Raw genomic sequence first — 21,987 nt, 5'->3', positions numbered from 1 at the left:
GAAAACTTACCAGAATTATGTTTGCCTTATTTTTAAGGTGCAGTCCTCTGTAGCAGTGGGTACACCTGACTACATCTCCCCTGAGATACTGCAAGCCATGGAGGATGGAATGGGAAAATACGGGCCTGAATGTGACTGGTGGTCACTGGGGGTCTGCATGTATGAAATGCTTTACGGTGAAACACCTTTTTACGCAGAGTCATTAGTGGAAACTTACGGGAAGATTATGAATCACGAAGTAAGAAATCCATTCATCATACTGTATTTACTAAGATGATAATGTTTACAGTGAAACTGTTACTGCTTATAAATATTGAAGTGATGGTAGTTCTTTGCTTTCTCGTGATGATACAGAACTGTATCTAATTATGTAGATTTGTTGGTTCCATTTTTAGGAATGTTGGCATCTCTGAGAGGCAGAATTTGCTTTTTTTTCTCTAAACAGTAATGTTCTTGTTGAAAAGTCTAAGCAGTCTTCATGAAACAAAATTTAAAACCAACTCTTAAGATAGGGCAATTGAAAGTTTCTTCTGGAGTGTGCTGGAGAAATGAAGTAATGCATTATTTATGCAGCTGTGCACATTTTCTGTCACATCAATAATCAGTACAAAAAAGGGAAAGAGGTAAGTCAGCTGGTGTGGACATGAGCTGCATAAAGAACATGAGGTCAAGGGGGAGTTGCCCAGAGCAGAAGTGGCAGAAAAACATGAACTTTTGAGCTGCATGAAGAACATGAGGTCAGGGGGCCTTGTCCAGAGTCAGAATGGTAGAAAATTGTTCAAACTTCTGGATGCATTTTGAACATTAGGAAATAAGAATAAGCCAGTTCACAATGTCCTTCCAGAGGTGTGGTAGGAATGTGTGATTATGTACTGGTGTTTACAATAATGTGCTCTTGTAGTGAAGCAGTGGTGGATAGGACATTAAATTCTTTCTAGAGCTGTCACCCTTGCAGTGATCAGTGCTAATCTCTCACTCTCTTCAATTTCCTCAATTAACTAATTGGTGGCAATCTTTTCTGATTATGATTGAAATATGTAATCACCTTGGGGCTAAATGCTACCTGCGTGGCTGTAAACTATTTTTGAAAAAGTTTGAAGCTGTTATCCTGCAGACTTAATATTGTAGTCTCATTTGGACACAAAATTGATGTGGTTTTAGTTTTTTTTAATTGACATTTTAAAGTTTAATTTGAATTATGCTGTTTTGGTCCCTAATGGTCTCATTCAAACCTTGAAAGGTTGTATTGTAAAACTATAAAAGTACTACTGGCCTTTACTAAAGCAAACTTGTTGACTGTACAGTGGATGTAGTAGTAAACTAAAACTTTTCCCAGTTTTATCTGGAGTAATTTCATGTATAACAATGTTTTGTGGAGGATTGACTAGCATCTTGGGGTTTTAAGAGCAGAAATAAATAAAATTTCAAGGAGTACATCTTCAGCAGGTCAGTGGAGCTGTGATTAAGAGTATCAGTGAGTGTATATGCCTGTGTTGCTCAATCTTTATTGTACTGTAACGTGTCAGATCTCCTTTATGTCTTCCAAAAAAAAAGTTGCCCTTTCTTAAGGGTTACTGTAACAGCAGCTGTATTCAAACAGATTTGTATTAAGGGAATCAAGAAGAGATTACTTATCTTCATAATCTATTTTAAGACAACAGATCTATCGGTGGTCATATTGCATTGTACTCTGCCACTGCTCAGTGGATATAGTACAATTCTGTATATTTGCATGCAGTTTTAATGGTGTCATTTAGCACTTTCTTTTTGAAAACTGTCACTGAAAATTATGGAATGAATTTCTCAATTTGTTTTGTTTTCTAGGAACGATTTCAGTTTCCATCCCATGTTACAGACGTGTCTGAAGAAGCAAAAGATCTGATTCAGCGACTTATCTGCAGTAGGGAACGTAGACTGGGACAGAACGGAATAGAGGATTTTAAGTCTCATGCATTTTTTGAAGGACTTAACTGGGATAACATCCGAAACCTAGAAGCACCTTATATTCCAGATGTTAGCAGTCCATCTGACACCTCAAACTTTGATGTAGATGATGATGTGCTAAGAAATCCAGTGAGTCTTTTATTTAAATATCACTAGTGCAAGTATGCAACTATGCTGCATTGTAAGGTAGCAGTGAGAACTTGTTTCAAAAAAGATAATTACTTTCTTGTTTTGGGGGTTGGTTTTTTGTTGTTTTGGTTTGTTATTTTTGTTTTGTAAAAGAAGTAGTGAATTTGTTAATGTGTTGTGCTAATGAAATAGTTTATTTTAAAATCTAAAAATCCATGAAACAGATTCCCGAGTCTAGCAGATTTAGTGGTACCTGCGTGCATGTGACATGGATATGCTCTGTGGTGCAATGTTACAGCAACAGGGAGTATTCATATTGCAGCCATAATGGCAGGAATGCTCAAATGAAGATCACAAGTAGTTATGCTATGTGAAATTTCAGAAGAATGAAACCCCATTCAGCTGTTGCCATTTATATGATAACTAACCCAGTTTGTCAACTGTTATCATTTAGAAAAGAAGCTCACGATTTCTGAAAACCCAAAATGAGCAGTGAGGTGGAAACCATTATTTTTTCACATTTGAAATGACTTATTTTTCACATTGTAGCATTAAATAACGTGGTCGCTCAAAATTAAAGCTTATTCGGGCAGAAAAAATCTGACACACATTTGCCCTTTTAATTTACCTTTACAAGGAGCTTGTATTTTCTTTAGTTCTTTATCAGATATGAATTTGATCTGTCTTCAAAAATACATACACGCAGCTTTTAATCACAGCAGCCCTGGTGAGAGAACTCAAATTGATGCTACTTCAGTCACTTAAAAACCAGAAGATTGCTTTGGGGAGTGGGGGTGTTGGTGTTCCTTCATTTTGTTCATGGCCACTTGTTCATCAGTTTCAATCCAAGAAATGGAGAACTTTTGGCTTGATTTTTTGATTACGTGTCTTGCAGTAACAAGCATACTAAAGCAAACATCATGCATTTTCATGCCTGGTCACTTTAATTAGGATCTTGAAGTTTCAGGTTTTCTTTTAATGGTTGCCTTGTGCTTTGAACTTGCTGAAATGCTGCCTTTTCAAGCGCCAGCTCACAAAAAAAAAGAGGCTTCTAAATTCAGGTCATTATATTAAATGACCTAATCTGAAATAAGGTTCATGCAAGGACAATGGAAGGCTATACAATGAAGCATAATTGCCAGTTGTGAATTGGTAAGCGCTAAGAAGAATCTTTCTATCAGCTGTTTCTTTTTAACCATTGAGACTAAATCTCTGCATGGGTTCTCTTTTGGGTTTTCATGCATGTTATTTTTATGCAGGAAGTGGTGCCACCGAGTTCTCATACAGGTTTTTCTGGACTGCATTTACCCTTTGTTGGGTTTACATACACAACTGATAGGTAAGCAAAGGATATGTTGTTCATTAAAGTCATTTCTCAAACGCAGCTAATTCTAGAAAGATCTCATTTTTGTAATCAAGCAGTATCAATGGATGAACATTCACATGAATATGTCTGGAACATATTTTGATCATGTTTTCAAAGATTAGATGCTTTTGTATTTAATTTCCTTTATTTGAAATGAATGAAACTTAAGGGACAAGATGTGTCACGTGTAAGTACAGACTTGCACTTCCTGCGTGAAGAGGCTAAAAGCAAGGCTTATCTGCCAGAAACAATCTAGGATTAGTTCATAGCTTGTTGATAGGCAACAATAACATAATGTAGTGTTACTCTTAATACAGATTCCCCATTTTCAGGTGCTTCTGAAAATAGGCAAAGATAGCTCACCTCGCCCATCTGTGAAGTTTGAAATGAGTCTTCATCTGACTTCAGAGGTCCCTCAAATACATTCTTGTGCCTCTGAGTTTGAGGTTATTCTACCCTGTTTGTTATTCCCTTCTTTTCCTTTGCTGAGATTTGTTATCCTCGCAACACAGCACAGAAAGGACCTGTTGCACGTATCTTATTTTTTAACTAAATCCATCTTTGTCACACTTGAAACTGAACTTTTGGTTTTGTTTCTCTGTTCTTTCAGTTGTGGGCACATTCTGCTCGCTTTGCTGTTAGGTAGTAACTTCTGACTGAGGGGAGTTATAATTATTGAAACAGTTTGTATAGTTAACAAACGTTAGCATAATTAAATACCTGAATTTAAGTATCTTAATTCCTCAGCAGCATACACAGCAGTGTCAGGGTATATCTTCTCTGACAGTTCTCTCTCAACAGTAACAGTTTTACTGGATGTTCTTGTAAGTTTAAGTTGCACAGTAGTTGGAATCCCAACATGTCACTGCTGAGTGTATTAAAAGATTTTTACTTATGTGGTTCTGTTTTCAGCTCTTTATCTGATAGAGGCACTTTGAAGAGTGCAGTGCAGTCTGACACCGTAACCAAAGATGTGGATGTACAGCGTGACTTAAAGAACACTTCACAAATAGAAGGTTATGAAAAGAAAATACGGAAATTAGAGCAAGAAAAGCAGGATTTGAACAGAAAACTGCAAGGTGAGTGGCTTATGGTTTTTTGGATTCTTAGCTTTTGCTATTAGAGGAATCGAAATGTATTTCACTGAATAACAACTTCTCCTTTTCTGATTTTAAAGAATCTACGCAGACAGTGCAAAGCCTCCAAGGTCCAGTGTGTGTTACAGTAAATACAAACCGTGATAAGGAAATAAAAAAATTAAATGAAGAAATTGAACGGTTGAAGAACAAATTAACAGGTAAGCTTCTGGCATGGCTAGCAGTAATTATGGTACTGCAGCTTAATGTTAATAAAGTGGCAAAGTACATATTGTGGTTTTGCAGTAATTACAATTAATGTAATTGAGGTTCTGAAAAAAATATCTTAAAAGTTCAGTTAAATAGTTAGAGGCATTTCAGCTTTTCCAGGCAAGTACTTAACCTTTTATTCCACTTCTACATCCTGATATCCTGTACTAGTATGGAGAATCTAGAGTGGAATGAATTGAATGGGTGGGTTCAAGTAAATATTTTTGGTCATGTTGATTTCCATAAAGGTCTCTGGAGATCCTGCTCTCTCTCTTTTTGAGGAGTATATTTTTTGTGGAGTTTTACTGGATGTTTGTGTAACAGAGAATTGAGAGAAAAGATTATTTGTCCTTTAGTAATATGAGGGGATAGGTAATGGTGGAGATGTATAATAATAATAATACTGTATATTTAAATATTTCTGAGCTGCTGCTCCCTTTGTGTTTTTGTCTGGTGATGCATTAATTAGGAAGCATTGCAGAAAAATACTGGCATCTGTCCTGAGAAGGGACTGACTCATCTGTATCTCTGAAAATCTGTTGCTTGACAATGCTATTAGTTTATGCATACAAACCTTCTGTTAGTGTTAGAATCAGTCATATGCTAAATGGTTGTTCTGAATCCTGATGGGTTGCCTAAGAGGTTTACAGGGGCCTGTAGTGTATTGTGAGTTCAGATGCCAAGTTACTAATACCAAGACCTCCAACTGTTGTCTTCCATTCATGAGCACTTTTTTGTAGACCTGTTTATTTTCTTGGTTCAGATTCCTGCTATTTTCTTAATTCATTATCTTAGTTTGTGTGTCAGTCAGTCTACTGTCAGTCACAACTGATATCTTTTCTACAGTTCGGCAGTAGTACCCCCTTTGTAAGCACATCTGTTGTGAAATCAGCTTTGCTCTAAGTGAGAATTTTTTCAAAAAAAGCCTCCAAACTCTGTTCTTGTGCATTCTAGAAATCATGTTTGTCTAAAGAGTTTGATTAAGGTTCTACTTCTGCAAATGGGTCAGGTTTATCCAGTTCTTCAGCCTATTGTGTACTGTTACATACATATTGAAATCTGGCAGTATGGTCTGTGGAGTGGGAGGGAGTTTAGCACAGTTTCATACTAAAATGAGAAAAGGAATGTTACTTCAATTGCTACACAGTGCTTGGGATCTCTGAATGCATAGCTTCAGTTTCCTGTTCTGCCATAGATGTCACAATTTCAGTGAGACAGTTATTCCTGTGCAATTTCTTATTTGTGTAAAAGAAGTAGTAATTAAAACCAAATGGAGAATGACACTTCAATTTCTTACCAGCTCTAAGACTGAACAAAAATACATATAAAGGCAGTTATCTTTTCTGCTTAACAGTGATCTTTCTTTTTTTTTTTTTTTTTTTTTTAATTTTCTTTGAGAATAAGAAGAGAACTGCTAAGAGAACATCCTGGTAGGAATATGGGCATTTGGGATTCCATTCTGCTTCATGCAGAATGGTGCTGCCTTTCCAGATTTTCAGCTCTTATCTACTCTAGGATAAGTAGATATGGAAATAAATAAGCTCTAGGAAATAAATAGTTCTTTCCTGTCTTGCTGGTTGCAACAATAAATGAAGTCTTGTCATATAAAGAAAACTATTTAGGAGACAAATTACCAGAACTAGAATTCAAACCACTTGAGTTAATTTCAGTTGTCAAGGGCTAGAAGTTGCATTTCTCAAAACATAAAACGTCCCCATGCTAAAGCTTTTTTGCTTCAAGAGATAACAGTCTTTAGGAGGTGTGGAATTGTTTGTTCTTATTGAGAAAGTTAAAATGACATGGAGCCGCTGGCGCATCAGAGTTACTTTTAAGCTGCCTAAAATGGGAAGAAGTTACTTTTCTGAACAAAGTTATGCCAGTTTGCTTAAGTAATGTTCCTTACTTGATGTACACTTGGGACCAGTTACCTTTATGTATTACTCTGCAGATGTAAGTAAACTGGAAGGACAGCTCGCAGATGCAGTGGCTTTTCGACAAGAGCATGAAGACTGTGTGCATAAGTTGAAAGGACTGGAAAAGCAGTGTCGAGTATTACGGCAAGAAAAAGAAGACCTTCATAAGGTATTGATCCAAAAATGACTATGTTTAGAAATGGTCCTGCAGAATAGTTCCAGACCAATTTTGTTTTGATTACAGTTTCAGTGTTAGAAATGTTGCTGTGTAAAACTATAATGAGATGTTAGTGAGCTTGTTAGTCTTGTTAATGATATGTTTGTTTTCCAAGGTGCACACTTTTTTTTTCTTTTTAAAGTAGGTTGACATCCTAATAATTTCAGATATATTCTCTTAGGTGGGAACAACACCTTTTTATATTGACCTGTTTGGCATGTTTCTATCTTTTGAAGACATCTGGAAGATAAATATCCATGCAGTCACGCAGAAGCTAATAGACTGTATAATCACAGAGCTCAGTGAGATTTGGTTTGCTGGAAGTGGGAGGGGATTTTCTAAGGAATGATTTTAGTTTAACGATTTGATTTTCTCAAGATACTCCAGTTTACACTGGAGTTAAATTTGCAGGTCTATGGCTTGTCATTAGTTTTGTAGATGCTGAAAGGTGTGTATTTGAATAGGTTAATAAAGCTCAGTTGCTGTGCCAACTTGAGCCCACTTATTCTCTGTAATACGAAAGGATTAATTATTGCTTAAGGCCAAGGATGACTTTTATATTACTGAATTGTCTTACTGTTGTGCAAATTATACCTATATTTGCTCCCTAGAATGTAGCAGTATGTTAAGATAGGTCACTAAAATATTTACAGTAAATAGAGGCTTTGCATTTACTATATACCATTCCAGTAATACCAAAATACCATCTATTCAAATATCTAGATTTAAAGACTACGTATTGCTTGTGTGGCATTGAGATGGACCAAAAATAATCCATGGTCAATGACCTCTGAGTTTAGAATTTAACAGCATCTCTTCTGTCTGTTAACCACAGTTAACATGTATTCACTGGAGCATATGAGTAGGGAAGATGGCAAATCTGCTCTTACTAGTTTGCACGAATGCCATTTTAGAATGCATACTTTTGCATGACCTCTACTAATGGCAGGATTTTTTAAATGTCTCTTGGCTAGTATACACTTACTCTGTTGTCTAGTTCTGCACTTTTTTATTTATTTTCAATCTCAAATGATTTTGAAAGCATTTTTGTAGAGCATATAGTTTGTATTTTCGTCCTGTTAAATTATGTTAACTATTTGCTGTAAAGGAAACAACTTTTATACTTTCAATTAAAGCTAAATTAGACATTTATACTTTCAATTAAATTAGAACTTCATAGTTTGTTTTAAGGAATCTTCCTCAATTTTCTTAAGAATTTCTTAAGATATGCTGCAGCATCTTAGTGCTGGTACAGTCTACTTGTTTGTTTTCCTGAGCAATCTACTGAAACTTTACTGAAACTACTTCTTTTAAGAAGTATTGATATTGTGCAAGTACATTGTGGTAATCTGAAATTAAGTCTCTTAGAGGTGAGATGACCTTGTGCAGTCTGATTTGTATGAAAGACTTCTGGAATAGCAAAAGTCCTCTTGGAAATGCCACCCTATAAACAGAATAACTGTTGTCTTGGTATGCTCCTGCAGCTGTGTAAATTAACTATTAGAAATAATATTTGAAGTTATCTGAGTGGTTTGAGTTTTCAAGTCATGCTTCTGTAGGTTCACTTTCTTTCTTGGAAAGAATAAACTGACTTCAATTTATATATATATATATATATATTTTTTTTTTTTAATCAGCAACTTGTAGAAGCCTCAGAGAGATTAAAGACACAGTCCAAAGAGCTGCGGGATGCCCACCAACAAAGAAAGCTGGCCGTGCAGGAATTCTCCGAGCTCAGTGAGAGGATGGGAGAGTTGCGGTCTCAAAAGCAGAAGCTGTCCCGACAACTTCGTGACAAAGAGGAGGAGGTGGAAATGAGCTTGCAGAAAAATGATGCTATGCGACAGGACATCCGTAAATCAGAGAAAATCAGAAAAGAGGTAGCTCAATAAAATATCTGGCAGTGACATGTTTCAGCTGCTGCTTGCCCTGTATCACCGATGTGATTATATTGAGAAATCAGGAACAGAAATGATGATTTACTCTGCTTATAAGATATTGCTCTGATAACTCTTCCATATCACTTCACAAAACAGATCTTGAATTAATTTCTAGAAGTTTTGCTAGTGTATCAGGGAACTAGCAGAGTCTACTTTATTCTTTGTATGCAGGCTGATTTTAATCTTGAGGAAACCATTTTTTGCTATATGCCCAGGCTCCTACTTCTTTGTGTTTTGATTCCTGCAGACTCTGAGTTCCAGTCAGCTTGAAACTTAGAATGCTCAATGCCTTGATGTGCTTTATGTTGGAGTATTTTGACTTCACTTATTTTTCCAGTTCAATGTTTCTGTTTATCTGGAGAGAGGAAGAGTGATACAGGCTGAATAGACGGTTTTCCCTACTACTTTCTTAGTCAGTGTAGAGAGTATATTTGTAAATATCTTTAAACAAGTTAATTTTCTGATTACTATCCTAGGCAATTTACAGTTTTGAATTAGAAGTGGATAACTGGAAGAATGCATAAGACCCAGCTACGGTTAACACAGTGTTTTAATCACTGAAAAGCTGTCATATTTTGTGTGTTCTATGACTGAAGTTTAAAAAGAAACTTGAGCTTTGTAAGTGGTGCTAGAAAACTCATAGCAAGTTGAAGGGCAGATTATGAAAATGTAGTAAGAGGTGAAGTATTTCAGACCTGTGGTGCTTAACACTGGGAAAGATGCAGGGCTACAGCACTATATTTGGCAGTGCATTCTGCCCTCCTCTCTAGAGCTAGTTCAAGTGTTGTTGCATGTTTCCATCAAATACTTGATCACTTGTCTTTGTTCCTAGGAATTCCTCTGTCCTCTCTTTCCTAACATCTTCATCAGTCTTCTATTCAGAACATAATCTATAAGTTCATTATCTTAGTCTACAGTTCTACCTATAATGCTTTTAAAAACAACTTTGGTAGTTGAATTTGAACGCAAACAAACAAACAGGTTTTATTCTTCTTTAGTTGCATAGCTGCCTTGGACGCCACTAAATTATCTTTCTGGTACTATAATACTACATACTTTTGAAATAGATAAATGCATGATCAAGACTATTTTGTTTCATAATTGCAAGGTACGCATGTTCAGTGTTCATATTTGAAGTGTTTCACAGTAACTGGGTTCAAAGGCCTGGATTTTCAGATCTGCTGCCTTAATAGATACTGAGGCATGAAGCTGATCTGTAAATATGAGAGGCTTTCTTCTTTCATAGCTGCAGTGACTTCCTAGTGCTGATTCCTTGTCTTAACATTAATAAAAGCTTTGCAGTTATCCCTGCATATATCTAATGTGGTTTATGTCAGTACCAAAAAGTCATTGGTAGTAGTTGTGCTTTGAAAAAGACAGATGCCTGGATCACTGAAGGCAAAACATTATCATGAAATTCTGAAAGCGTTGTTATTGTGGTATAATGTAAGATAGAGATAAGGAAAAGCTTTGTTTTCAAGGCCCTGGAAAGCTCATCCCTGTGGAGGAGAGGAAACAAATGATACAGATAGCACTATCTTGTGTTGAAATGACTTTAAATTACTCTGATTTTGTAGCTGGAGTCCCAACTTGAAGAAGTTATGGCAGAAGCATCAAAGGAACGTAAGCTTCGTGAACACAGTGAGGTCTTCTGCAAACAACTGGAAAATGAACTGGAAGCTCTGAAGGTTGCTTCTTTTTTTTGTTGTTCTTTTTTTTAATGTTTACTCATGACACAGGAGTTGCAATATTTTTGCTTACTCAGCTGTTGATACCAGGATAAAAACTACAGCATTACTAGAAACCTGACCTAGCCTGATTAGGATTTGTTAGCTTTATTTTCCTTTCTTTTTTCTTTTTTTTTTTTAAATAAACCTATGTGGTCCAAAGTTGGTCACTTAAGGAGCTAAAACCTTGAAGGCAGCTTTTGAGCCATTAAGAACCTAAACAAAAATTTTCCAAAGTGTTGCAATGGGACAGTTCTTTTTCAGATTATATTTCTAAAATGTAAGGATTGTAGTCCCTTCCTGATGAGTTCTCTTCTCCACTCTTCTGCAGGTGAAGCAGGGAGGGCGGGCAGCAGGTGCCACACTAGAACATCAGCAGGAGCTTTCCAAAATGAAGGCTGAACTGGAAAAGAAAATCTTATTCTATGAAGAAGAGCTGGTCCGGCGAGAAGCATCACATGTTCTAGAAGTAAAAAACGTGAAAAAGGAAGTACACGATTCAGAGAGCCATCAGCTTGCACTGCAGAAAGAGATCATGATACTAAAGGATAAATTAGAGAAAACGAAGCGAGAGAGGTAAGTTTTAGGGACATGATTTCTTTTGTGTGTGTGCTGCATTGTATAGGTAACAGCTCAGGATGGTGTTTCACCTTAATTCTGTTTATGTTTTCCTGAAAATCCCAGTCTACAGATTCTGCAATCTTACTGTACATGTTTGTGTTTCTTGTCCTTTTTAGACACAGTGAAATGGAGGAAGCAGTGGGATCAATGAAAGAGAAATACGAGCGTGAAAGATCTATGCTCTTGGAAGATAACAAAAAGCTAACAACAGAAAATGAGAAGGTAATTATTTTAGGAAACATTTTTTAGCAAAGCAAGAAGAATTACATTTTGCTTCTCTGCAGTGTTGAAATAATGTTCTCATTGATCTGAACAGTACCAGTAAATGTTCAGGCAATATATAGTAAAACAAATGAAGTTCTGGCCATGTAAGTATCAGAGATCTGGCCAAGTAGTAGCTTTAGCATCTCAGTTACTGCTCTTTGTGGAACTGATTCCTGCAACTCAGAGGGCACCACCTTCCAATTGCTGTGTGAAAGCTTCACAGAGAGCAAAGCATTTACGTTGCCAGCTTGCCTTCCTGATGGATTACAGTTAAGCCTCTTTCCTCACCATAGCCCCTGTGCTTGCTTCCCTCTGCTCCACCTTTACTTTGGATTGATTTGTATGAACTGGAAATGTGTTCTATTGTCAGGATCTGATCATGATCCAGTTCTGCAAAAATAATAAATGAAATACAGTTTCCTGTGTTGTTCGTTCAAATTCTGTAAATGTGTGGACATATGCATTGATAAATGTATGAAACTCATGTAAAGGGGAAATCTTTTGTTTCAGCTTTGCTCCTTTGTGGACAAATTAACAGCACAGAACAGGCAGCTAGATGATGAGCTCCAAGACCTAGCAGCAAAGAAGGAGTCTGTTGCTCACTGGGAAGCTCAGATTGCAGAAATTATTCAGTGGTATGTATTGTTCAGAGATCCTGATGGCCACTTTCAGATTTTTGAAATATTGATTGCACTCTTTTTTATGTATAGCCAAGCCCTTTTTTGTATGTCTGGGATCAACAAAAGCATGGTGCTGTGATGATGAATTGTTTCTCTTTTGCTTTTGCAGAATAGCTGACTAATAAGATTTCTAAATGAAATTGTCAGATACTGTTAAGTGCAGAGGAGAGGGTTTGGTTGTCAACTTGCTTCAAACTCTTAAGTGGTTATTATACCACAAAGTTTAGAATATTCTGGTAAGCCTTGTCAGGAAGATGTCTTGATTTAAAGGTCCATGTTAACACAGACCCTGACTAGTATGAGACATACACTTGCAATTAATTCGCACGTCAGTCTTTCCTTCTTATTTTTTGGGTTAGCATGCAAGTATTTTCTGAATGCAAGACATTTAGTCACCTACATGTGTCTTCTGCTGGCTGAAATTGAGTGTTGCTGCAGCTGGAGATCAGTGGTTATAAATTAGATGAATGTCTAGTTTCTGACTAATACTTAGGCCTGAAAAGGCATTTCAGCTATTGAGTGGACAGGGGCAAGGTGTGGGGCTTCGTAGTTTTTGTACATGCCCTTCCAAATGTTATAGGAGGACTTTACAGTAGCCCTTATAAAAACCCAGCAAGCAATACACAGATCATGTTACAAAAAAATAACAGAGAATCTCTGCAGAACTCTTCCTGATGGCAGAAGGAATGCTTTGGTTTCCCTGGTAACTGCCACAATCAAGAGAATCAAATACAAGAAAAACCTGAAGCAGGCAATACAAGCAATATTCGATTTTCTCTGCTGGGAAAGTTTTTTATGCTCTCTCCATGTTTGCCACATCCCTAAATCCGATGCAAACACTAATTATTTGGTATTTTAGCCTTTGTTGCTGTGATCCATGAAACTGTTCACTGACGCCTTTTTGTAACTGCACAATAGGGTGAGTGATGAAAAGGATGCTCGTGGCTATCTCCAAGCATTAGCCTCCAAAATGACAGAAGAACTAGAATCTTTGAGAAGTACCAGTCTGGGGTCACGAACACTGGTAAGAAAATAGCAAGCATTTGGCTATTCTGGGGATGTCTAAGAAGCCAACAGTTTTAGTTTCAGCCACATTCTCACTATCTGTTCAAAATCACAATTTTTTTCTAATAAATCCTCTGCTCTGCTTATGACATACTAGTTTTACCTATTGCTTGTTAAATTCTTTTGGATCATGCAATCAGAATTTGATAATTACAGTGGTATTTCTTACTAACATCTACCATTAAAAACTGTTGCACAGTACAGAGTAGAAACAGTAGATTAAACCCATAAAGGAGATCACAGAAATGTACCTCACCACAATAGATGCAAGAGAGTAATTTTAATTGCCACTACAGTGACAAAATAAGTTTTCTCTTGTACAAGTATTTTGAGCAAGTTTTAACTGGTTGGTATTGTTACAAACTAGTGACTCATGAGAGCCTGTAGCTTTATGCACTTGTAGGACAGTGAGACCTTGTGTCATAGTCTTTCCCATGTAGTAGTTGCATGGTTTCTCAAAAATAGAAGAGGTGAAACCCTCTCAAAGGAGTATGGTTTCTAACACAAAAGCACTGTTTTGCCTTGGCAGGTATTAAATACCTACATAAGGAAAGGGAGAAACATTTGGAGCTGGCCATGGAAGCCCACACCCCTAGCAGTGCCAATCTGCACAGTCAAATGCCATGGAAAGAGTCAATCTGCTGCTAATTTATATAGATAAAAGTTACTCATCCCTTCTAAACCTATGAATAGGAAAAAATAAAAGAAGGTTATGACTTTTTACAAGCTAACCTTTGCCTGCATCATAGAGAAATGATCATAACGTTGAGTGGTTTTATAAGAAAGATTGGATCAAATGCAATTGGCCCAGAATAAATAATGCTGTCTGTTCTGTATATTACAGCTGGTTTTGTAACTTCTGCAGAACCTGATCTAAGGTTAATTATTTCTCAACATAGAAAAGGCTCTCATTTTCATGAGTGTTGTTTGCATTTTCATCTGTGACTAGAGAGAATATCCATTCGGGAACACTGAAAATGCAGTCCACCCTGAAAAATGCTTTGAAAAGCTTGGAAAACTAGCTTGTGGTGGTGAGGATTTGCATAGTGTATGAAACTTAATGAACATATGAACTGTTTAGATGAAAGTCCCTAGAATATTATCCAGAATATCTCAAAACCCGAATTACTTCATTTTCTTCGTGCTATGTTTTAGGTTATTATGTCTTACATAAACTATATACATTCATCTAAGCTCCTAAAGTCCAGTATGTCATTGTGCAAGTTCTGTCTACTTTTCTAGTTTGGACAATGAAAGCTAGCCATTTTCAGTGGATTCTTTGCTTGACTGTCATGCTCAGTGATCTAGCAATTTGATTTCAAGCATATTATGTTAATGGTATAACCATTAAAAACAAATGATTGTTACTTTGTTTTTACAAAATAAAATCTGGCTATTGGCTGATTTCTGTGTAATGGGAGTAGTGTCCATAATTAATCAAAAATGCATTCTCTGAACCAGTGTGAAAGTTATTTTATGTCTCTGAACAACTATGGGAATACATTTAGACATCTGATATTAATATTCAATAACTTATTGCTACAGGATCCACTTTGGAAAGTGCGGCGCAGTCAGAAGTTGGATATGTCAGCTAGGCTGGAATTACAGTCTGCCCTTGATGCTGAAATTCGTGCCAAACAACTAGTTCAAGAAGAGCTACGAAAAGTTAAAGATGCAAACATATCTTTTGAAAGGTAAATAGCTTCTTTGGTTATTTTGAGTTTTAATGTGCTCCTTTAAATTAGAATAGTAATAGTAACAGCTTTTTTTCGAATTGTTCCTTTGTGCCCAGATTAGTGGATTTTGCTGGAAAGATCCTACTCTATAGACTGTGCATTTCTAGTGTTGTCAAATGAGAACTTTTAACGCTTTTTTCAAGTTAACTTTACATTGCTGTGAATATCTCAGGAATAAGATAGGGATCTTAGGCACCTGAGGTAAAAGGTATGACTAAGAGCAAATTGAAAGCAAAACCAATTTTTTTTTTATTTTTTTAATAAACTAACTGGGAAGGAAAGACCAAACTAGTATTATAATAATTACGTTTGGCCAATATTTGCAGTGGTAACAGGAGTCGTAAGTGTAATTCTCACTATCTAGCCTAGTAGTGAGGTGCTAATTTAAGAGAAAAATAAAATCAATTAGCCTAGAAAAAATATACTTATCCCCTCCTCCCCCCAAAAACAACAACAACAAAAAAAGACTGAGTTTGGCATTCCTGACTTGGAAATACTTACAACTGTATTTTGATTTTATTTTGTCACATTAGTAAATTAAAGGAATCTGAAGCAAAAAACAGAGAATTGTTGGAAGAGATGGAAGGCTTAAGGAGAAAACTGGAAGAAAAATACAGAACAGATCCAGGTAATTGAAGTTGCTGTGTTTTAATAAAGTTCTAATGCAAGCTTTGGTATTGCATTTTAGCTAAGGCTATTCTGTTTTGGGTTTTAGGTTTCAAACTTCCAGACTTTCAGGATTCCATTTTTGAATATTTCAACACCTCTCCTCTTGCACGTGATCTGACCTTCAGAGTGAGTTATTACATAAACTAACTATGAAGATGTGATAGCTGAGTTGTATTTTTATTACTTAAAAGTAACGCTTGGGCCCCATATGACAAATTTGTATCTGGTTTGTTAGTCAAGTTAGTGTGTCGTAGAATTGAATGACCAGTAGACATCAGATTAGTTGGCATTTTGAAGAGAAGCTGCCAGCTTTAGTAAATATTCCCATAAGCTTACATTACATATTTTTCATTCTATTTTCTGTAAGTCAGTCTCAAGCCTTTGGCTGAATACTATACATTCAGGTTGTTTTAGAAAGGCTGGCATAGCTTATTACAAATAAGGGATTAAATACTTTTGAGTTGGAAGATGCTAGTTAACTTTTAAAATGTATATATATTCACACAGTTCAAACAGTGCTTAAACAAATATATCAAATTGTTGGCTCCAGATCTTTGTGGGGTGGTCAGAGTAGAAGGGACTGGGAAGATAATCAGAGGACCCACAGATGATGGTACTGTAAGTTCATTGTGACACACCCTCTGATCCTTAGAAAACTAATCATACACATAGCAACTCCAAGTGGGCGTTTTGCTTAGAAAAATTTGTGCATTCCCCAAGGAAGCAGCTGTTAAATGCAACACAGAATCACATCTCCTTACTTCATGAACTCCTGATCCTTGAAGATTTGAGTTTTTTTTTTTTTCTTTTTACAAAACACATTGCCAGTCAGGATAAAGCTATGAGCTGGAACTGGAAAGAATGATCTGTTTTGTTTATGGAGCTGAGTTAAAAGGGCTGAGGTTAAAACCTAATCAGTCTGGTGAGATAATATATGTAAAATTTGTTCACTCTTCGTCGTTTTTCAAATTCTTACTGATGCCAAAAAGAAAGCCCATGGACATGCTGTGATATTTGCTTGTGTGTATTTCTGTGTCTGTGCTGTTCTCAGTTTGAAAACGTTCAAGCTGGCTTTCTTGCTTAAGCAGTGAGATGAGCTACGTGGATGAGGTGAAGAGAGAAAAACATTACTTACATACACTACAAGCTGGATAGCTTTTATCTACCAACTTTGATATTGCTTTATAAATCACCAAACACACTTAAAATAGTAATGTAGAACATCAAGATGGTAACTACTAAAGATCCAGTCTACAGATCCAGCAATAAATGCATACTCACTGATTGAATGCAAGTGGCATTTTTTTGATGAATTACATTAAAATTCCTGATACAGTACTTAGTAACTTCCATTAGCAGTTTTTTTTCACATGTACATTTAAGGGTTGTCTGTGTCATCTGCTCTAGTTTAGTTTAGTTTGAATGAATATCATTGGGCCATATAAAACATTTTATTTAGCTAGCCTGCTAGTATTTCATCTGAAGTTTTTCTGTGGGTGATAAGTGATCATTTTTATCCCTCATATCTGTTACTACAAAGGATTCTGTTTCTTCTTCGTCTACATCTTCTCTGCTAGCCTTTTGGGAAGAAGTAAGTTCTTGCTAGTAGTTCTGTGTCCTTATTTTGTTGTGACCTATCATAGTAAAAATGGCCTTCTAAAACTAGATGTTGCTTCCTTAGCATCTCTATAATTTAATCCACTAAATAGAGCTAGTTTAGTTTCTTTTAATACGTTTTTACAGGCTTATTATTTTAGATTTTGACTATCTATATGGCTAAAGCTGAATCATGCCTTGCATTTTTAAATTGTTCGTATTGCATAATGGTCTAATTTGATCTTCAGTGGCCCAGCCCTACGAATCAATTCATAACAAACAAAAAAAATAACAAATACCCAAATCTATTTAGTGAGCTAACTGAATTTGAGTGATCTTCCTGTTGAAACTAGCTGGGAAGTGAGTGATTCATTACTCATTGCCTTTAGTGCTAATTACATCATTTATGTGAGCCTAATCTGATGTTTGTTAATCGTGATTTCCATGATGTCCTCAGAGTACAGTAATACAGCACCCTGCTTCCACGCCCAGCTTCTTTAGCTCTGGAATTGTAGCATACTTCCCCCTTGTGCTGGCAATTAGTAGTTGCTAATGTAAGTGTGAAATTAAGAGAGAGCTTCTAACGGGTGCTAGTCTTAAATTTTAGTGAAACGTAGGACAGTGTGATTAAGACAATGTGATTATTTTTAATTATCAAAGTGAAAATAGGATGAGCAATCATTTTTAAAAAAATTACTTAGTTTTAAAAACCTTGTGTAGTATTACTCAAAGAATTTCTTGTGGTGGCTGCTGTGTGCTAGAAAAATCTTAGTGTAGCATAAGCTACCATGAGAAATGAGCTGTTTTATGGATTACTGCCAAGCTTCTCAGACATCATTCCATACCTGCCTGCAAGAAAATCAACACAGTCTTTCTGGGAAAAGCAGACTGTTAGAGTATTTATGCTGCCTACTACTGGGTTTTGCATATCTTAGTGCTTCCAGCTTTACAGCTTTTCCATCAGGTGGCAGGTTTTGTTTGAGGAAGGATTTTTTGAGAGTATAAAGTTGTTAGATGCATGCATACAGAAATGAACAAAGTTTCTCATTTATTTCTGCAGTGAGCTGTTCACTGTAGCTACTTTGAACTTCCATTCTGTTGGCCTAAGGACACTTCATCGTGTTTGTGGTATCTAATCTAACATGTTTGCTGTCACTTTTGCAGACTGGCTCCATTAGTGAGCAGGAAACACAGGGTCCCAAATCAGAAGTTTCACCATCTACTTCAGTTGTAACTGCAGAGCAGCAACAAGAAGTAAGGGAACCATTATTCTACCCTGATGAGTAATTCAGTGGAAAGTCTCTCTGTCTTGTTCATTATCAGTATATATTGCAGCTTTTGTATGAAGAGGCAAGATTGAATGTTGCTTATGTGTGTAACTTGGCAGCATTAATTGCATCTGCTTTGAGAATAGTTGCAAATATGAAACCTTTTTGCTGGCTCTGTGTGTGTTGATGTACCTCATTTTCGTATGTTTTCTGTATTGCTGCTTGCTTGTTAGTGTGCAGGCTTTCCTGTGAGTGCTTTAAAATACAATCTGTTTCTACTAAATCAGAATGGCAATGTTTCTGACAAATTTTTGATAAAAAAATGAAAAAAACCCAGAAAACAATAAGCTTTGCCACCCCGACCTTGAAACAAATTCTTGAACCCTCATTTTGCTCAATTACAGTTTTTTGTGATTCAGGAACCAATTCGGCTTCAGAGGATGCCTGCTGCTCCTTCCCCCACCATTCAGTCCATTTCTCTAGCTGTACCAAAGGTAGGGGGACTGTGCTAACTACATTCTGAACTAAGGAAGAATTACCATTTGTTAATTAGCCATCTGTGTTTGTCCTGTTTGGGTTTGTCATGTGTTGTTTCTTTGTTAGGTCTCTGTTTTTACTACCAAATGCAAGGTGATGGGTTTTGATTTGTCAAAAGGGATGGCAGAATAAATAGAGGATTTGGCTCGAATGTCTTCTACGATTCGAACTAAAAAATGTTACTGTTATCTTGCAGCACCTCTTACAAGATGCAGTTACTTAAAAGCTCAGATTTCATAACACACACTGATATACTGGAAGGGGAGGGAGAGTGGGCATGCTTTCATTTTATAAGTTGAAAAGTTGTTTTCTTTTGTTTATCTTGAATGTATCTTTTACAGCCTAAAGCTCACCAGCTCAATATCAAGTCATTTACAAGCCCTACTCAGTGCAGTCATTGCACCTCACTTATGGTGGGATTGGTTCGACAAGGTTATGCCTGTGATGGTGAGTCACTCAGACTTTCTGCTTTTTCCAAAAGTTGTCCCCTTCTTCCCCCCAAAAAAATTATCTGAAAACACTGATGTATTTTAAAGCAATTATTTCCTTGGGAAGAGAGTGAAAGAGAGGAGTAGCTACCACTGAATGTTTTTCCTTTTCTTTCTTTTGTATCAGCACCAGTCTTTTAAATTCAGAGAATACCTTAAACCATTACACAGAATCACAGAATGGCCCAGCTTGAAGGGACCTCAAGGATCATGAATCTCCAACCCCCCTGCCACATGCAGGGCCACCAACCTCCTCATTTAATGCTAGACCAGGCTGCCCAGGGCCCCATCCAACCTGGCCTTGAACACCTCCAGGGACGGGGCATCCACAACCTCTCTGGGCAGCCTGTTCCAGCACCTCACCACTCTCTCTGTAAAGAACTTCCCCCTGACATCCAACCTAAATCTTCCCTCCCTCAATTTAAAACCATTTCCCTTCGTCTTGCTGTTACCATTGCTACCATTAGTGTTATATATAGTGTGAGTTGAGCGCAGGCGAGATGTGTTTTCTGTCTGTATAGTGAAGCAAAAAAGACTTTAGGAATGCACTGATAGCATACAAATCTTAATTATAAATCCTGTGTTTTGGAAGAGTATATACTAACCTTTTTTTTGCCTATAGCCTGCCTTGCTGTCAATTGAGCCTATTTAAAATGCTTTCTGTGATGTATGTGTACCACTGAGTTCCATGTTTGAGTAGTTGGAGGTAATTTTGTTTGAAAATACTTCTCTTGTGTTGTATGCAACTTGGTGAGACAAATCAAGTCAGTGAGTGTTCAAACATCTTTTCAAAATACTACAGTATAGTTTTATTGTATTTCTTTGCCCAGCTTAGTTTTTTGCTCTGACACCCTCTCCACACTTCCAGCATCACACTCAGATGGCATCATCTGCCCTTCAGGGCTTCTTTCCTGACAGGTCTTCCAGCAATTCTTCTTCCCCGAGATCATCTACAGCTCTGCCGGCTCTTGCCCTGGGGCAGACTTTTGTCTCCTGCTGGCAGTTCAGAATTCTTGTTTTGCATCTCTTCCTGCAAGTTTTAAACTCTCTTTCCTCCCCCCATACTCCCTTAGTGTATGAGCATCTCTTCTTTTGCATGTGAGCAGAGCATCATTAGTACCATGTTTGCCTCTTCTGTCCAAGTCTTGATAGCTACAAAAAATCACTTTGACATAAGAATAGAGATGACTCCAGTAGAACTAAACTTTTGCCACGTTCCACCCCCAGTCACTTGCTTTTCCCAATTCTTTCTTTTTTCTAATGCTGGAGGCTTGGTCAAATATAGCTGTGCTTTCAGAGGCCTGTGGAACTGGCCCTGTACTGCACCTAATGTACCTTGATTTGCACAGTCCCACCAATTATGATGCCTTCTGAATGAGCTGAATGCATTATCTGGTAGTGAGCAACACCTGCAGTGCTTTGTGTGCATGACTTGCACACAAGCCAGGCAGGCTGCCCTGGGCTACCCTCTCTCCTGTATCTTCCCAATGGCATCGTGAGGTAGAACTTTGAAGGCCAGCCTGTAGTTCTAGCAGAAGCATGCTGCTCCCATCTACCATGTGTTCCTGGGCTCCTTTGGCCCTTCCTAATTACAGGACTAGATGTGCACAGAGTATCTAACAAATGTCTGCATCTGGGAATATGGTGAGGAAGAAGCATGACAGTGCCATGTCTCTGTCTTCCTTCCTGTACCTAGAGATAGGATCACAGTGGCAAACAAGACTAAATCTATGGAAAGATCTGGCCCCTGAACTGTAAAGGTATCTCTTCATAACATTTTAATTCATTCTGCAGTTCTGGAAGTCTGTCTTAAGTGAAATGTCATGCATTCTGTGCTTTTTAAATGTAGTGCTTCTGAGTGAAGTACTCTATAGACAGGAGAGCATTGTCCCTTGCTGGTGCAGCACAAAGTGGTGTGAATGGTAAGAAAGAATGTAGTGATCAGTATAGCATATGTTTGTTCCTTACTTTAGCTCTGAAATATATTTATGCCCTTTTCACATCATGCAGAATTTCAGCCACTGTCCCCTGGTTTTTGTTATACCTTCAAGTCTATTGCCTGTTTTTATTACTTTTAGCCTTTCTATTTTTGGAGGCTTAGTTTTACTTTATTTTTGTAATTTTAGATGCTCCTGCATACTAACATCAAATTGAACACCTGTTACCTTTATCTTGTTTCCTACCCAATAATTTGTATTCTTCCTTTATTAATACACATTCTCTCCTGTAGTTGAGTTGGTTGCTGCTTAGCAGTACTAGGGCTGACCATGTCCCCTTGAGATGTGAAGTCACTTCCTGCCTTTTATGGAAATAATAGGTTGAAAACAGAAAATCAAAGCACTTTGGAGAGTGTTCAGTATCTAAGTGTGCTCACTCCTTTAGCATTGTGAACTCTTGTTGTGTTTGACTGGCAATTTCACTCTAGTTAATCGATTTTCTTATTGTAAGGGTAGATAAACTGCATTAATCTCCTGTTATGAT

General features: G+C 37.1%; 1 protein-coding gene across 4 annotated transcripts in view; it reads left to right on the top strand.

The window, feature by feature from the left end:
* CDC42BPB (CDC42 binding protein kinase beta) overlaps positions 1-21,987 on the top strand; it is an 87,102-nt gene that overhangs the window by 47,460 nt on the left and 17,655 nt on the right. For 2 of the 4 annotated variants that reach the window (XM_090141677.1, XM_031592954.2), the window contains exons 7-24: positions 38-238; positions 1,825-2,073; positions 3,333-3,412; positions 4,352-4,518; positions 4,617-4,736; positions 6,734-6,867; positions 8,553-8,795; positions 10,433-10,543; positions 10,914-11,158; positions 11,320-11,425; positions 11,978-12,102; positions 13,066-13,171; positions 14,758-14,906; positions 15,482-15,576; positions 15,664-15,743; positions 18,378-18,467; positions 18,886-18,975; positions 19,360-19,465. In XM_090141677.1, coding sequence (XP_089997803.1) covers positions 38-238; positions 1,825-2,073; positions 3,333-3,412; positions 4,352-4,518; positions 4,617-4,736; positions 6,734-6,867; positions 8,553-8,795; positions 10,433-10,543; positions 10,914-11,158; positions 11,320-11,425; positions 11,978-12,102; positions 13,066-13,171; positions 14,758-14,906; positions 15,482-15,576; positions 15,664-15,743; positions 18,378-18,467; positions 18,886-18,975; positions 19,360-19,465 — 2,497 coding nt within the window. The remainder of the gene's footprint in view (positions 1-37; positions 239-1,824; positions 2,074-3,332; positions 3,413-4,351; positions 4,519-4,616; positions 4,737-6,733; positions 6,868-8,552; positions 8,796-10,432; positions 10,544-10,913; positions 11,159-11,319; positions 11,426-11,977; positions 12,103-13,065; positions 13,172-14,757; positions 14,907-15,481; positions 15,577-15,663; positions 15,744-18,377; positions 18,468-18,885; positions 18,976-19,359; positions 19,466-21,987) is intronic. The other 2 variants (XM_031592956.2, XM_031592959.2) reach the window with 2 other exon arrangements.

This window comes from Phasianus colchicus, chromosome 5 (genome assembly GCF_987193195.1).
Source record: "Phasianus colchicus chromosome 5, bPhaCol1.hap1.1, whole genome shotgun sequence".
In the NCBI taxonomy this organism is placed as follows: domain Eukaryota; kingdom Metazoa; phylum Chordata; class Aves; order Galliformes; family Phasianidae; genus Phasianus; species Phasianus colchicus.
Note: the sequence above shows the minus strand (reverse complement) of the source record. Positions and strands in the feature narration are given on the sequence as shown.